We start from the raw sequence: 14320 nt of genomic DNA, 5'->3' as shown, positions 1-14320 counted from the left end.
TGTTTATAAAAAACATAATACATTTTTATCAAAAATAATTTTGACTAGATAGAATAAAATTATTAGAAAAACTAATAAAAAGTGATGAACAAAATAATGACATATGAAATAAAGTGAAATAAAAAATGACATGTTTTTTATAATTAAAATTATAGTTTTTTTTTTTTCAATAGATAGACAATAATGATATTAATTATTATTAGAACACTTTAAATCTTTAATCTAAAAACATAAAATGACAAAAAAAAATTATATTTAAAAGTTAAACGAGACTGAAAATCCACATGAATGCAAGAATTCCTATGGACCAAAGACAAAGATGGATTTATCCCCATTAATTAAATTGGGATGAAGATGAGGATTTCAAAAACGGAGATGAAAATCGGAATGGCTTCCCCATCCTCTATCCGCCCTACTGTCTTTCCTATTCATAATAGCATGCAATGCCTATAAAGGTAATTATAGACTTTATAGAGCAGTTTTTATGATGTTGTGGTGATATCTGAACTTTTACAGACATAAAAAACGTATTTGAACATTTTAAAATGCGAAGAGTATATCTAAAAAACTTCGTTTATACAAACACATATATTTAGATTACGGGCCAATTATGAAGGGCATATTTACAACCAGTTACATAACATTAAACAACTTAATTATATTTTTCGCACCATCTTCAAATTAAATCATTTGTAGAAAGTTCTAAGCAGTAGGATAAGAAGGTTCCATAGCAATTCCACAAAGACCTTCTTTAGCATCAATATCTCTCTCCATTCTTATATATCCATCTTCACCCCATGAACTTCCCCACGAGTTCTTCACCAACCAAAACTTGCTCCCATCAATTTCTCCATACCCTACCGCCGTTACACCATGGTCCAGCTCCGTTCCACAATCTCCGGTAAACACTCCGCCGGAGTAGAACTGAAATGCGGATCCACTAGCGTCGATGGCAACCGAAACTGGCTGCTTGGTTACGGCTTTTAGGAGTGCGTTTTCATCATTGGCCGGCACATCCTCGTAACCATTGATCTTGGCTGCATTGTTACTTGCCTTGCCCGAGTTGCAGGTGTTGTCTGTTCCTTGGTAAGGGTAATTGGCTTCGGTGGTTAGTCCTCCGTTTTGTTTGATGAATTGAAATGCGTTGTCCATTAGACCGCCTTCGCAACCTTGGTCTTCGCCGCTTGTGTCGCAGTCGACTAGCTCTTGTTCGGATAGAGAGATTAGTTTTCCAGTTGAGAGTTTTGTGATGCCTTCCATGGCCGCCACAGCTGAAAATGCCCAGCAGCATCCTGCAGTTGTGCAATTTTTCCGTGCATTGTTACACGACGAAATAATATATCACGATGTTTAAATCTTACGTCCTGTATTTTTGTGTTTTTTACCAAAAAAAATCATATGCCTAGCCTTACAATGTTATTTTTGACAAATAAACTATAGTTATGATTATTTAAATTTATTATTTTATGTTGAACTTGAAACGGCAAGATGATTCTTTTTATCAAATAAACTATGTCATAAAAATTAGATCTTCTAGTTTCAAAATCATTTCCGAAAATATAGTTTAAAAGCCAAAACATATTACTTGACAAACAAGTTTTCTTGCAATGTAGATAATGAGTAAGAGATCGAAGATAGCATTTTGTAAAATGGATAATGCAACTTAATTACCACATTGGCCCTGGTCTTTGATTGGAGTAACCGCTCCTTTCTGTCTCCAATCCATGGAAGTAGGTGCTGCAGTGACATTTTCATACCTAAACGATGATGATGATCTCATCATCAATGGCCCATAGCTAGCATAACTTCTATATCCATTTCTTGAGCTCTTGAACTCATCATTAGTTAAGTCTGCAAATGCATTGATTCCCACCTTGTAAGCCTTAGTCCCAGCCTTGTTAAAAGACTCAATGAATTCAACATTCTCCTTGAATATCTGAAACCGCTTCTCTTTCTCAGCACCGTCCTTATACGTACGTCCGTACTTTGTCATCCACGTTTCGTGCCTTTCGTGCATGGTTGCATCGGGTTGTATCAGGGAGCGGCACAAGGCGTTGGAAGCCCAGAGCGCTAGTACTAGAAATGCTACAACGCATAGTTTGTTTTCAAGAATTTTAGCCATTGTACGAAGTTGAGTACTTTTGCTTTTGAAATATTGATTAGAGGAGAAGTAATTTTTATGATGTGTTTACCTTCAACAAATCTATACAGTATTTATAGAACTAGAAATTCCTGTTAAAATATTTCTCCAAAATTGTATTCACATTATGATCTTATTAATCTTTAATATAAAAGTTAAGTACCTGATAGATTCGGCAAGTTGTGTATTTAGTTTAGATTTAATATTATGTTTCTTTTGTAGTATTTCCTGTTTCTTGGGAGTTCATCTAAACCATCTTCGTTAGTGAAAGACTGATCAATTGTCCCTTCTTTGACTGTAATTTTGGTTCCCACCAATGCTGGAAAACCCAATGTTTTAAAACCAGAGTGGTCATTCGGACCGGTTAGCAATTCGACTCGATTAGATATCAAACTCTAAAAAACAAAATTGGTTAAACCCCAGATTAAAGGAAAGCTCCAATTTATCAATACAATCAGACAAATTTGGTTTAATAAAACCACCTACTTAAATATCAGAATAAAAGTGCAACCCAATTTCTGAACCTGTAATCCAATTTTGTCCTTAATTGATTTAAAAGATAAAAATTATTATCTTTAATTGACCTAAAAATTATATATTATCCTTAATTAATCAAAATGGCTAAAAATGACTTATTTCACCTGGACTGTGAATCTTTCTTTAAACGTTGGAATACAGGATCGAAGCTATCATTTTACCCAGTAAAAAGTAAAAGTGAAAAACATGCGTTTTTCTTGTTTAATTTTAGAAATAAAAAGAAGAATGAATGTCTCTCAAAAAAAAAAGAATGAATGTTACTTTGTACAGCATTTGTCCACAGCCGTTGCTTCGAGGTAATGGATTGACGGGTTTCTCTGCATATACTTGAATCAAAGACCATGTATTTGAAACACGAAGTGTCAAAAAATGTTTCTGCAAAATCACACAATAGTTTCAAACATTAAAATTGATAGGCAAGAAATTGCGCATTGAATAAATCTAGCTTACATCTGATACTTTTGAATGATTACCTCAGAAGCACAATCCAACACATGAAGATAATGGTTGCTGAATATCATTTCTGCTCTCAAATTTTAGCTAATCCGACAAATCAATTGTGCTCATGTATCTGCCTACCACGTTGGCGAGTGCATTTATCAATGACTGGGGGTTAAATATTATACCAACTTTCGGATCACGAATAGAATCAACAAAAATCTGCACCAAACACATATTTATGAGTGACGTTGGAAAAAAAAAAAGCATCTTAGCACCAAGGTAAATAAAAAACATTGCAGCTTGGATTTCTTATTCCGAGTAGCAATCAGGGCCGCATCAAAATCCTTGATATAAAGTATTAAATGATAGACATGCATATCATACATGTCTTCAGATTTTGACCATTGCATAGCTTCATCACAAGCAACAATAGTGAATAAGATTGTCTCACAAGGACATAATCCTAGAAAGAGTAAAGTTGTGGAACGGTTGAGGATATCCGGACAGTTGAATTTAAGATTACAATATAAGAATAAAATTTGCTTTAGCACATGCAACCTATATAGCACAGTTCAGAAAGATTTTGACAGTTAACCATACCACATCAAAGATTCCTTGGGACTCCAAGCAATGAACATCTATAGAAATTTCTCCGTCTTTTGGAACTAAAAGCGTATTGACATACTGGTTTGGCTGCACAGAAACATCAAAAATCAGCTGCAAGAATAACATGATTCCTTCTATTATCTTTGCTTGTAGTTTGTCATAAAAACATTTCAAGACTTCACTTGGTATATGTGCTAATTTCTCCGTCTGTATGCATTTAGATTAGATGCATTTTAGTGGGCAGGCTATACATGAGCACAACTGATACGAAGGGTTAGCTTAAATTTGAGAGCATAAAATTGCAAATTGGGGAAAAGTTCAGGAATTCGTAGGTCATTAACATTTGAAGATATTAAGGATAGAAAAATTTTTTCTAAAGCAAAATCACAAGTTTGGAAGATATAGCATGCTCTCAACATTGTATTCAACAAAAAAACGTCTCACAACACATTTATCATACATTTATCATAAACTCCCTTGGGCGTTTTGTATCTTAAACTAAATTTCTGTATGACCACTTACAGAATTTTCTAGACATTTATGAGGATCTCCATACTTTCTATTTAGAGCATCCGTGATGGCGGTTACGAAGCAAGAGGCAGAAAAGCCACTTGTTTCGCGATCATGAGCCCCATTCAGCAAAAGTACCTAGCAGAGGAGAAAGCTAATTTCTAAGATTAATATTAAAATACTAAATTTAAATAGCAGCATCAGCAATTCCATTAGATTTTGTGTAAACTAACTAGCAATATTGCACTAATTACAATTCTCCTAGCTTTAAGAAGAGGTACCTTGGGACATGTTCTCGAAGATATATTTTCCCCAATTCCACGTAACACCTAAAGATGGTTCATAGTTAATACAAAACAAAAATCACTTGCATCCATCTAATGGCCAGACAGGAAAGCAACAATTAACAAGATGACTGTTACATTTAACTGCATGATCTAATTAAGTTCTGGAACAAGAGATATTGAGAGAAAAGTAAGGCTACAGAATGCAAGCTTCTTCAAATTCTACAAGAAGTCTAGCAAGCCTGTCAATGTATAAAAGAGAAATTAAATATAGGTTGTAATTTCTTTTTCTGCATTTATGATTGGTTACATGTGCTAAAATACTACAGCGAGAGACAGCAGAATAAACATGTAAACGTGAAGGTTGACCTGCCATATTTTCGTGGTTATATAAATGCTTGTACGGCTAGGCCTAACTCATTGATCATTGTTCTATGCAGTTTGAAGCGTTATAAAATGTGCAATCATTTATTCTCTAAGAAAAAAGGTCCTGCTTATAGCCTAGACAGCTTCCCCCCTGTCTCTAGGGAACATATTGCTATTTTTTCTCATAAAGAATTACATCCCTCAAATGCAACTATGCTTTAACCAACAAGAAAGAAATTCCTAAATATTAAATCAAGTATATATTTAGATGCATAAGGCATAAATAACATGGTGTATAAAAAAAGAGGAGAAAGTGAATGCAGTATGCTCGTGGATGGTTGTGAAGTGTACCAGAGATGGACAAATGGAAGTGAAGAGAGACCCCATAGCATATACAACGCAATCCACATTACTTAACTGATCCAGCACCGGTGAGTTAACAATGGGAAAGACCTAATCAATCAGAAAAATGAATTTTTCTAAACATCAGAATGGATATTTATCAGGTACTGAATATTTAAATGGCTTCACTGTATGTCAAAGTAGAAACGTAAAAACAATCCAAAAGTATATTACTTTCCCCCAATTGCTTTTGGGACAGTCGGTAAAATTTCAAGCTGAAATAAGGCACAAAGTAATAGCGACACTGTCAAACATTCTAAATGCACTCAAAGCAAGTATTGTGTTCAGGGACAAATTCAGTTATGGCTATCAGGTCTTGGAATTTTTCAATATAATGATGAAATAAAAGAATTCGTAATGTGAACGCAAAATCTCCTGCCATAAAAGAAATCAAGGTTCACGTTTGACATGCTTAAATAATGACTAATGAGTGTAAATGAACAAATTGCACAAGGAAACATATATAGCTATGCAGTCCCAGGGTTTCAGGGTCTAGCAACATGATCCAGGTGTGCTAAATGAGGCTATGTGGCTGAGCATAGCAGCACAAAAAGGCATGAAAAGGCAACAGCAATAAATTTGTATATCATACATGGAAACAAAGACATGTATCATTCACCTCATGTAGCAAATTTCCACCCTCACTTGACATGTAGAACACCCTCTTTATTCTTGAAGGAAGAGCTGGAACTGAGTGACATACCTGCCAATACCATGAAACTTTCTTCCAATGAGATTGACTATGAAAAGCAGGGAAAATCGTGTTATTTAAAAAAGAAAAGCTATTGTATAAAATATTCAAAAGACATACTCTCTCTGTCCCACTCTAATTGTCAAGAATCTTTCTACACAATATTTAAGAAAACTCATTAAATAGAGTCTAATTTAACTTTTTTATCCTTCTATTACAGTAAATGATTCACATTTTACTAAGAAGTTCATCTTAAATCTAAGAGTGTTTATCCCATGCAACCGTTGCGCCATGTCATTTTTACATTAAGCCAATGAGCATTTGCGATAGGGAATCTTTTAATTATTACTTATTTTTTTTATCATTCAATTTTCCACATGGCTAACGCATAATTGGTTTGTTGCACGAATGACATGGCGCAACGGTTGTGTGCAATAATTTTTCTAAATCTAATAATAAAAGAGGGTAAAAAGGGAAGAATAAAGATTAAAATTAAATAAGTAGGAATTGTCAATTAAAATGGGACATCTTAAAAAGGAAATTTCGCCAATTAGAATGAGATGGAGGAGAGAGTATAAGCTACCGTAAATACTAGACGAAAACTTATCAAATTTCGGAATTTAACCATCGCATCTATGTTGGCATACCTTATTAACTGATTGCCCGATACCATTCGTTGGATGAGAAATTTCATTCTGTCCCCGTATAATGGTCCCATCCTACATGCATATTCCATAAGAAATTAAAAGAAACGGTAAAACAATTGGTTGTCATGCAAAACTATGGGAAAACAAAAAACATCTCATCAGATAATTAATTAAAACATTTTCGACACGTTGTAAAATCTCATGAAATACTAAAAGGTCAAATGGGTAATAAGCATAAGAAGAACTCTGGGTAAAAATGCATAGGCTAGAACTAACATTGTATATGCTTGCTGAGCAGGCCATACGGGTATTGAAATGTAAACAGACAGTCATACCCATAATTCACATCCTAATGTGAGCCTGTCATTTGTTGAAATTACAGGAAGGACCAAACTTTCTGGTGGAATATCTGAAACACGTGAAAACAAAAATATTGCAGCATCTAATGACTGAAAGAATATGCGAGCTCCTGCAAAGAAAAAATTCCCAATGCTGCACATATGATGGATGTCAGTTGATAACGCCAATTATTTGATTGCACAATGATGAGAAAAGGGAGATCAATTTTATATGATAATATTCTTGTTACTATCATGATTCATGTACGGACTTTCTATGGTCCTTTATTTACCTGCCATTACTAAAGCAAAATGATTCATTAGGCCGGCGCAGGATCTGTGTCAATGAGATATTGTATTAATCAAAACTGAGCGCAATATAATGAGTTCTACAAGTAGGGCATGGAAGGACAAACCAATACACATTCCAACAATTTTTAAAGATTGTTTCCATTTTGCAAGGCCCGGTTACAAATTGTTAACCAGTCAAATACCAGGTCTTGTCAACTTAACATTAAATTCTTATACCTAATTCACTATTTCACTTCAGATAAAATAGAAGTTCTTCTATAATTGGCTAAGGCTAACAACGTAAAAGAAAGTAGATAGTAGTTCAAAGATGATGACCATCCAAGTAACCATAAGTATAAATTGACAATGGAGTTAATTCAGTACGAGCATACCTCATTTTGGAAATAAACAAGAAAAGCTTGAATTGTTTCTCTATATGGTCTTGATACACCATTCCACAAAGGATGCTGTCCTTCCACTATATTATACCTGTCAAATTCCCAACTCAGCATACTGTTATTCAATATCCCCACCATAGTTATACCTAGCAAGTAAATAAGAAACATTCAGGACACTATCAGAAAAGACAGAGAGGAAACACTAGCACTTCAGGCAATAGATAATTCAACTAAGAAACATTTAAGATAATCTAAATGTAATATCCTATCTATCATCATGAAATTAAGCGGCTAAAGTCACTAAAGTATTAGAGAACGGCTCCATACACATACATACCATTCTAATTTAGCGAGAGGCGCATCAAGAGGTAAACGATAACCAAGCAAATTCCGAACAGCAAGAGCCTCAGAAGTACTTTCGTCCGACAATCTTAAACATCTAGACCGAATGTCTCCAACAGCCGGTCCACCTTAAAAAACATAAACATTTTTTATCAAATCTAACACATTTTAACACAATCAATTATGCATAAGGCAATTAACAGGAAATGTACCAAGGACGCGAACGATTTCAGCAGTACTTCCACCGTCATCGGAAACAGGAAGAACATGAGCAACGCGTGTGGTTAATTTCTTAAGCTCTTCCACTACTCCATTAAAAGCAGTTCCGCCTGTAAAACAACACATTATCAGAATTTAAAGCAGAAATTTAAATAGCCAATCAAAGAGAAAAAAAATTGACCTGAGAATACGAGAAGCGAAGGCTGTTTGGGCCTAGGGTTTGAAGCAGGGCATTGAACTGAAGAAGAAGAAGAAATAGCCATTGATTTGAATTTTGATTTTGATTTTGAGATGAGATTGAAATAATTGATTAGAATTGGAGTGTGGAGAAGAAATGGATTAATTGGATTAAAATTGATGGACGGTCCTAAATGTACGTCCGCCATTGTTCCCTTCCCGCTATTTCTCTTCACTTTGTTTTTCTCTCCTTTTTTTAGCTTTTTCAATGTTTATATAAATGTAATAAACAGATAACAGAATTTGAAAACACAACCTCCAAAAGTGAATCAAACTAACCCATAATTATGCAAAAACGTATCAAATACCGCCTTCACCACTCTCACCCTAGAAAGTGAACACACTCTCCGGTTTTAAATGACTTTAGGTGGTTTTAGAGGGTTAAAAGATTAAAATAATCCTTAATATTTATATCATTCACAAATTTAACATTTAATATACATTTATAACTATTACATTTTAATACTTTAAAAACCAAATTAATTTTAAAATAAAAACTAAGGGATCTTTTTATACCTTTTTCAACTATCATCAACTTCTTCTTCTCCAATCAGCCACCTACCCGCCGCCGCTCCAGATCCCGTCGCCTCCACTGCTCAAAAACGAAGAACAGATCCCGTCGCGGGATCTGTTCTTCAAAAACGAAGAATAAAATGAAGAACAGATCCCAGGCAGATCTGTTCTTCATTTGAATTCGGAGGTGGTTCGGGGAGGTGGCCGGAATTGATTCCGGAGGTGGTCGGCGGCTGGTTTAGTATTTTTAATGTTTAATTAGGGTTAATTTTAATTGATTATGAGAGTGATTAGAAAAAAGGTAGAAAAGGCCCCCAATTATACATTAATTAAATTTTAAATTAAATGGATTAATTAGTATTTTAATTAAGATTAATTAGAGTTAATTAGGATTAATTTTTAAAATCAGCTTATTCCACTCTATTTTTTGGTCAAAAGGGTAAAGCCGATCCGGTTTTGCCAAGTTGTAGGGTGATTTGATCCGGTTTTGCGAGATTGGGCTTATTTGATACTTCGTGCCAAGTTCAGGGGGATTTTTGAACCTTCACTCATTTGGAAATTATATCTTTCAGAAATGTCGCATTGGGTCCTTATTCTGTTAATTTCATCCAAATTAAATCTTTTTATTTTTTATCTCCGTATATTTCCGTCCATGCAAACATATTAATTTCATAGTATCTAGTGGGAATGGACGGAAGAATTCAATGTGTTTGCAATTGATGGTGTAGGAATCCAACATGGACGTTCTTTTTAATATAGGGACTCGATCGTGAAAAATGTGACAATATATGGATTAAGATATATGTTATGATAAGAAAACAAATAGATTAAATTCTAACTATAATTTCCTTCACGTTATTAAATTTTGACGAAAACGGAAGTAGAAGAACGATAAGAACAAAGCTAAGTAGATGAAAATGTAAGATTGTTCATCATGTAAATAAGTATTCTCAAAAAGAATTTCCATTTACAAAAATTTTATTGCATTTTTGTTCATGTAAATGTATTAGGAAAAGAAAGATTTAAAATACTTGAAAATATGATTCATATCAGTTAAGGGTAAAAGACTATCCATCATTGAAGCGACTGTGCATCAACAAAAGTGAATTTCTTTGAAGTTTAATGAAATCTATGCAAAGTATTTGAAAAAAAAACAGTTTTAGTACTTGAGTACACACACTCGGCCTCACAAAAATTAGTTTATCTAAATATCTCTGAACAAAATCACACTAACAAGCAACGAACAAAACCTTTATCTTCATCCTCTCAGTTTATATTTTGCATACTGAACTGCCAGAGTGCCACAGATTTCATCTTAGACAATGACCCAATCAGATTCGGATTCATCATGGCCCTCGTCGGATTCGCATTCTTCATGGCCCTCCCTGGATTCATCATGGCCCTCCTCGGACTCGCATTCATCATGGCCCTCCTCGGATTCACATTCATCATGGCCCTCCCCGCAGTCACATTCATTATGGCCCTCTCCGGATTCGCATTCATCATGTCCCTCCCCGCAGTCGCATTCATTATGGCCCTCTCCAGATTTACGCTCATCATGTCCCTCCCCGCATTCGCATTCATAATGGCCCTCTCCGGATTCGCATTCATCATGTCCCTCCCCGGATTCGCATTCATCATGTCCCTCCCCTTCATTTTCAGAGGATTCAAATTCCCGACAAGCAGCAGCATGCTCATTGTCATACGCCTCTTTCGCGGTCAAAGCTGCGAGTTTTTCCTAAATGAGAAGTATGATATAAAAGCATCAATTACACAAAATTACAGCATTCCCATAATAATAGCAATTTAAGTTGGATACACAAAGACATAATTATATCAAACCTCCTCGAACGAAAGCTCACTACTATCTCCTACAATCCAGCTTTCATCAAGCTTCGTCTCATCAATAGATTTGTCTGATTTTTCTATAACAAACCAAACAAAAAATATTTCAATCATAACAGGAAAGCTCAAATTCAATTAGAAAAGGCTAATGCTCAAGGCACATCAGAATATGGTGATATACTAACCAACTAATTCATCTGAAACATCACTATGGTCATCTTCTGAACCCCAGAACGCACTTTGAAAAGATTGAAGCGAATTAACAGAATCTGAAGAACGAAGCAAATTGACAGAATCTGAAGATTGAAGCGAACTGACAGAATCTGAAGATTGATAGCCCAAAGGGAACTTCTTTCTGAAATACTCTAGTAGATCATCTGGGTGTAGCGAAGATAACTCTAGTTGATTATATAGGGTTAGAGAAGATACCGACGAACTTAGATTTTCATCGTCTGAAGTGATATAATGTAACATCTCAAGCTGAAGTTGCTCGTCCTTATAAAAGCTACTATCTTGTATGTCTTCTGAGGTTGTGGATGATATTGAAGAACTTGGATATTCGTTGTTTGAAGTGTCGCTGATCGATATTTCAAGCTTAGGTTGTTTTTCGTTATAGAAGCTATTCTTTAGTATGTCCTCTGAGATTGCGGACAACGCTGGCAGAACGGGAATTTTCTTATCTGAAGTGACAGCGACACTATTGAATGTAAGAAGCTGAAACTGCTTTTCCTCATTTTCTTCGGAATCATCACTTTCTTGTGCTAGAGAGTATTCAGTTTCCACTGAATTTTCAGAGATAGGGAGAATCTCTTGTACAATCTCTGAGCAAATTTGCTTGACGTTGGCACGCACTGTCTGCAACTTGTTCTCGACGTACTCCAATCCTTCCTGTCCGAGAATGCAATCAAAATTTGTGAGAGAATTGATAGGAGCACCAGCAAGTTAATACTATATATTTAGATTAGCAAAAGAAGTGGGCAACTGGGAACAAACACATCCCTGCAAACAGCAAAACTACATATAGTTGCAGGAGAAATCTGCCTTCTTATTTCTCCATCTCGAACAATTGGATTATATTGCATTCAGGAATGTCAATCAGAGAAATTTTAAAGTACCTGCTGCTGCTGCAAGATATCCTCCACCCCTAAGCACATAGATTCAACAGTATCTTCAAATTTGCTGTACATACGACCCAGCCACGACATACCTTTACTACGCTTATCCATTTATGTCTTTCGGATACCGAACACGGCTGCTCAACCGCCAACTAAACAGAAAGTTAACAAGGCTGCAGTCAATTAACGAATCAGAGTCATCAGGTCAACAAGCTTGAGAAACCTTGTCACAATACTACTACAAACACCAAACTTTCTCAGTAAAGCATCAAAACAAAACAAATTGACAACAGAAAAATTAATGCACTATTATCAACTGATTCAACTTAATCAATGTTTGAGATTGGCCACAAAACAAATAGACAAAACCATATTCCTCTAACCAATAGGGGTACACATTCGGTTTAAACCGAACAAAACCAAAATTTTGTTTTTGTAACTAAACCAAACTAGCCGGTTCGGTTATTCCGAATCGCTCTACACTAAAACTTAACTAATTCTTGTTATATCCAAAACAGAACCGAAAAACCAACTTTTTTTGTATACTATCAAACCCAACCGAATTTCTCGATTCGGATTGGTTTTTGTCTCACCCTATTAACCAATGCTGTGTATTATGTTTAAGGCTTAAATTAATAGCAAAAAGGCACACAATCAAATTAAAGAGCAAGCAAATATATCATTCAAATATAAATTTTTCTTCCCAATCAATCGTAGTAATGTATTGAAATTGTGGTGTAATTTCTCATAACAACAAAGATTTCCAATGTCTCAACCAATTAGGTACTAATATTGATGACAAGAATAATTAATCTCTCTTAAATAAAACTGTGAAACACAATTCAGACACATCACACGATTACAAAAAACATGCGACAGAGATTATAATAATGCATGCATTAGCAGTTAGAAAAAATTAAAGTGTAAGAAAATTAGAAGTATGACAACTTACTTGAAGCTCAACTCAGATAGCCAGAAAATTATGTTCTATGCAACCAAAAAAAAGATTAATATAATTCAGTAAAGTGTTTTATATATACGGAATAAAAAAAGAGTTTGAGAGAGACCCAATGACTAATTACTATTACAAAATACAAACTCAAACACCCAAAAAAAAACTAAAATCCTTTTCAATCAGAGTTTGAAAGCTAGAAGACCGCATGTTAAATATGTTTTTTGCTTTTATTTATTTTTAAATGGGAAAACGACAAACCTTTTGTTTCTTATTATTATTATTTTTTTGGCAAAAGTTAGAGAAAAACCCTTTTAATTTTCACAAAAATACATATCAGCCTTCTTATGTTTTTTGTTATAATTAAACTCTTTTTGTTTTCAAATAGAACAAACAACTCCTTTCGTCAAACACCATTAAGAATACTCGTTAATGGCTGACATGTCTCCCATAATCATATAGGAAAAAAGATCAAAAATGAATTTTAATGTTTAAAATATTTACTAAAATTCGAGGGGTAAGTGTTCCAAAAGTAAATTAAAAGAGTTTATTTATTCGATTTTAAAACAATGAGGGTTTAATTGTTCAATTTTAAAAACATGAGGATTTAATTGTATCCAAAAAATAAAACGGCTGATTTGTACTTTAAAAAAAATCGAGAATTTTTTTTATATTTTCTGCTTTTTTTTTTGGTTTTCTTCTGCTTCCTAATTTGGAATAGAAGAATGAGCAAAATGTCCTCTTGAAATTTGACATTCAATGAGAATCTGGTCTAATCAGTAAAATAATTATTATTCCCGCTTAACCGTAATATTTTTGAATTTTTTTACACAGATTAATTAATAAATATATCTTGTATACAATTTTACTAAATTATTTATATTAATTATTATTTTTATAGTTGTCTAATATTTTTAGTCTCGTCAAATTATTTATTAATAAAAATAATTTTTTTATTGAAGAATTTTAAAAAAATAACAACAAATGCTCTATTGACAAATATTAGGAACTAATTTTTCTTTTTAAAAATAATAAAATATTATGATTCAAAGAAGTATTTTTTGTATTCGGTGTTTATTTTACATACAAATTGTTATTTTAACAAAGGTCAACGCGCACCTTAAACTTGTGACACGGAGTCATCTAATTCAATTTATACTTTTTTGAGCAACTAACCCCAAAACACTTCATTTTAGGGTCAAATAGCCCTAGAATTGTATTTTTAAAATGCGTAAAATACAAATCGGAGGTAAGAGATGCAAAAAAGTAATACTTCCTTAATTATTGCGATATAATTATCCTAAATCTATTTTTTGAAATAAAATTATAGGATTATAGGATTATTTGACCCAAAGATGTAGAGTTTTGGGGTTAGTTGTTTAAAAAAGTATAAATTGGATTAGATGATTTCGTGTCACAAGTTCAGGGGGCGCGTTGACCCTTTAT

The 14320-nt window shown here is 34.0% G+C and overlaps 3 protein-coding genes across 6 annotated transcripts; all 3 read right to left on the bottom strand.

Moving 5' to 3' along the window:
- Window positions 1-589: 589 nt before the first annotated feature.
- On the bottom strand, window positions 590-2668 carry LOC126673880 (senescence-specific cysteine protease SAG39-like). Its single transcript, XM_050368193.2, has 2 exons — window positions 1672-2668; window positions 590-1292 (listed from the first exon to the last, which is right to left on the bottom strand). The coding sequence occupies exons 1-2, from the start codon at window positions 2120-2122 to the stop codon at window positions 703-705; spliced, it is 1041 nt and encodes a 346-aa protein (XP_050224150.1). The 5' UTR covers window positions 2123-2668; the 3' UTR covers window positions 590-702.
- Window positions 2669-2748: 80 nt separating this feature from the next.
- On the bottom strand, window positions 2749-8672 carry LOC126673879 (uncharacterized protein YNL011C). 3 transcript variants are annotated; one of them, XM_056105186.1, is made up of 14 exons: window positions 8394-8672; window positions 8206-8322; window positions 7989-8121; window positions 7646-7742; window positions 7256-7299; window positions 6960-7116; window positions 6625-6696; window positions 5906-5989; window positions 5236-5337; window positions 4516-4563; window positions 4247-4372; window positions 3719-3811; window positions 3151-3252; window positions 2749-3052 (listed from the first exon to the last, which is right to left on the bottom strand). In XM_056105186.1, exons 1-13 carry the CDS (start codon window positions 8596-8598, stop codon window positions 3241-3243), a joined length of 1290 nt encoding a protein of 429 aa, XP_055961161.1. In that variant the 5' UTR covers window positions 8599-8672; the 3' UTR covers window positions 2749-3052; window positions 3151-3240. The 3 variants fall into 3 exon arrangements, with proteins under 3 accessions (XP_055961161.1, XP_050224147.1, XP_050224148.1); XM_050368190.2 differs by having other exon boundaries at window positions 3151-3337; window positions 8394-8671; XM_050368191.2 differs by lacking the exon at window positions 5236-5337 and having other exon boundaries at window positions 3151-3337.
- A 1383-nt stretch (window positions 8673-10055) lies between these two features.
- LOC126671082 (uncharacterized) lies at window positions 10056-13021 on the bottom strand. 2 transcript variants are annotated; one of them, XM_050364781.2, is made up of 5 exons: window positions 12875-13021; window positions 11923-12095; window positions 10993-11695; window positions 10805-10887; window positions 10056-10700 (listed from the first exon to the last, which is right to left on the bottom strand). In XM_050364781.2, exons 2-5 carry the CDS (start codon window positions 12031-12033, stop codon window positions 10278-10280), a joined length of 1320 nt encoding a protein of 439 aa, XP_050220738.1. In that variant the 5' UTR covers window positions 12034-12095; window positions 12875-13021; the 3' UTR covers window positions 10056-10277. The 2 variants fall into 2 exon arrangements, with proteins under 2 accessions (XP_050220738.1, XP_050220739.1); XM_050364782.2 differs by having other exon boundaries at window positions 11923-12074.
- Window positions 13022-14320: the final 1299 nt, after the last annotated feature.

Source organism: Mercurialis annua, linkage group LG3, assembly GCF_937616625.2.
Source record: "Mercurialis annua linkage group LG3, ddMerAnnu1.2, whole genome shotgun sequence".
Taxonomy (NCBI): Eukaryota; Viridiplantae; Streptophyta; class Magnoliopsida; order Malpighiales; family Euphorbiaceae; genus Mercurialis; species Mercurialis annua.
This window is presented reverse-complemented; position numbering and strand designations above follow the sequence as displayed.

Excerpts from the sequence above, each read along its gene's own strand:
- LOC126671082 (XM_050364781.2), bottom strand. The coding sequence starts at position 12,033 with ATGGATAAGCGTAGTAAAGGTATGTCGTGGCTGGGTCGTATGTACAGC. Across the intron at positions 11,696-11,922 it reads ATATCTTGCAGCAGCAGCAG|GAAGGATTGGAGTACGTCGA; the intron begins GTACTTTAAAAT and ends ATTCTCGGACAG. Across the intron at positions 10,701-10,804 it reads GTGAGCTTTCGTTCGAGGAG|GAAAAACTCGCAGCTTTGAC; the intron begins GTTTGATATAAT and ends CTTCTCATTTAG.
- LOC126673879 (XM_050368190.2), bottom strand. The coding sequence starts at position 8,598 with ATGGCGGACGTACATTTAGGACCGTCCATCAATTTTAATCCAATTAAT. Across the intron at positions 8,122-8,205 it reads TGAAATCGTTCGCGTCCTTG|GTGGACCGGCTGTTGGAGAC; the intron begins GTACATTTCCTG and ends ATGTTTTTTAAG. Across the intron at positions 3,812-4,246 it reads ATAAATGTCTAGAAAATTCT|CCAAACCAGTATGTCAATAC; the intron begins GTAAGTGGTCAT and ends GTTTCTGTGCAG.
- LOC126673880 (XM_050368193.2), bottom strand. The coding sequence starts at position 2,122 with ATGGCTAAAATTCTTGAAAACAAACTATGCGTTGTAGCATTTCTAGTA. Across the intron at positions 1,293-1,671 it reads CAAAGACCAGGGCCAATGTG|GATGCTGCTGGGCATTTTCA; the intron begins GTAATTAAGTTG and ends GCACAACTGCAG.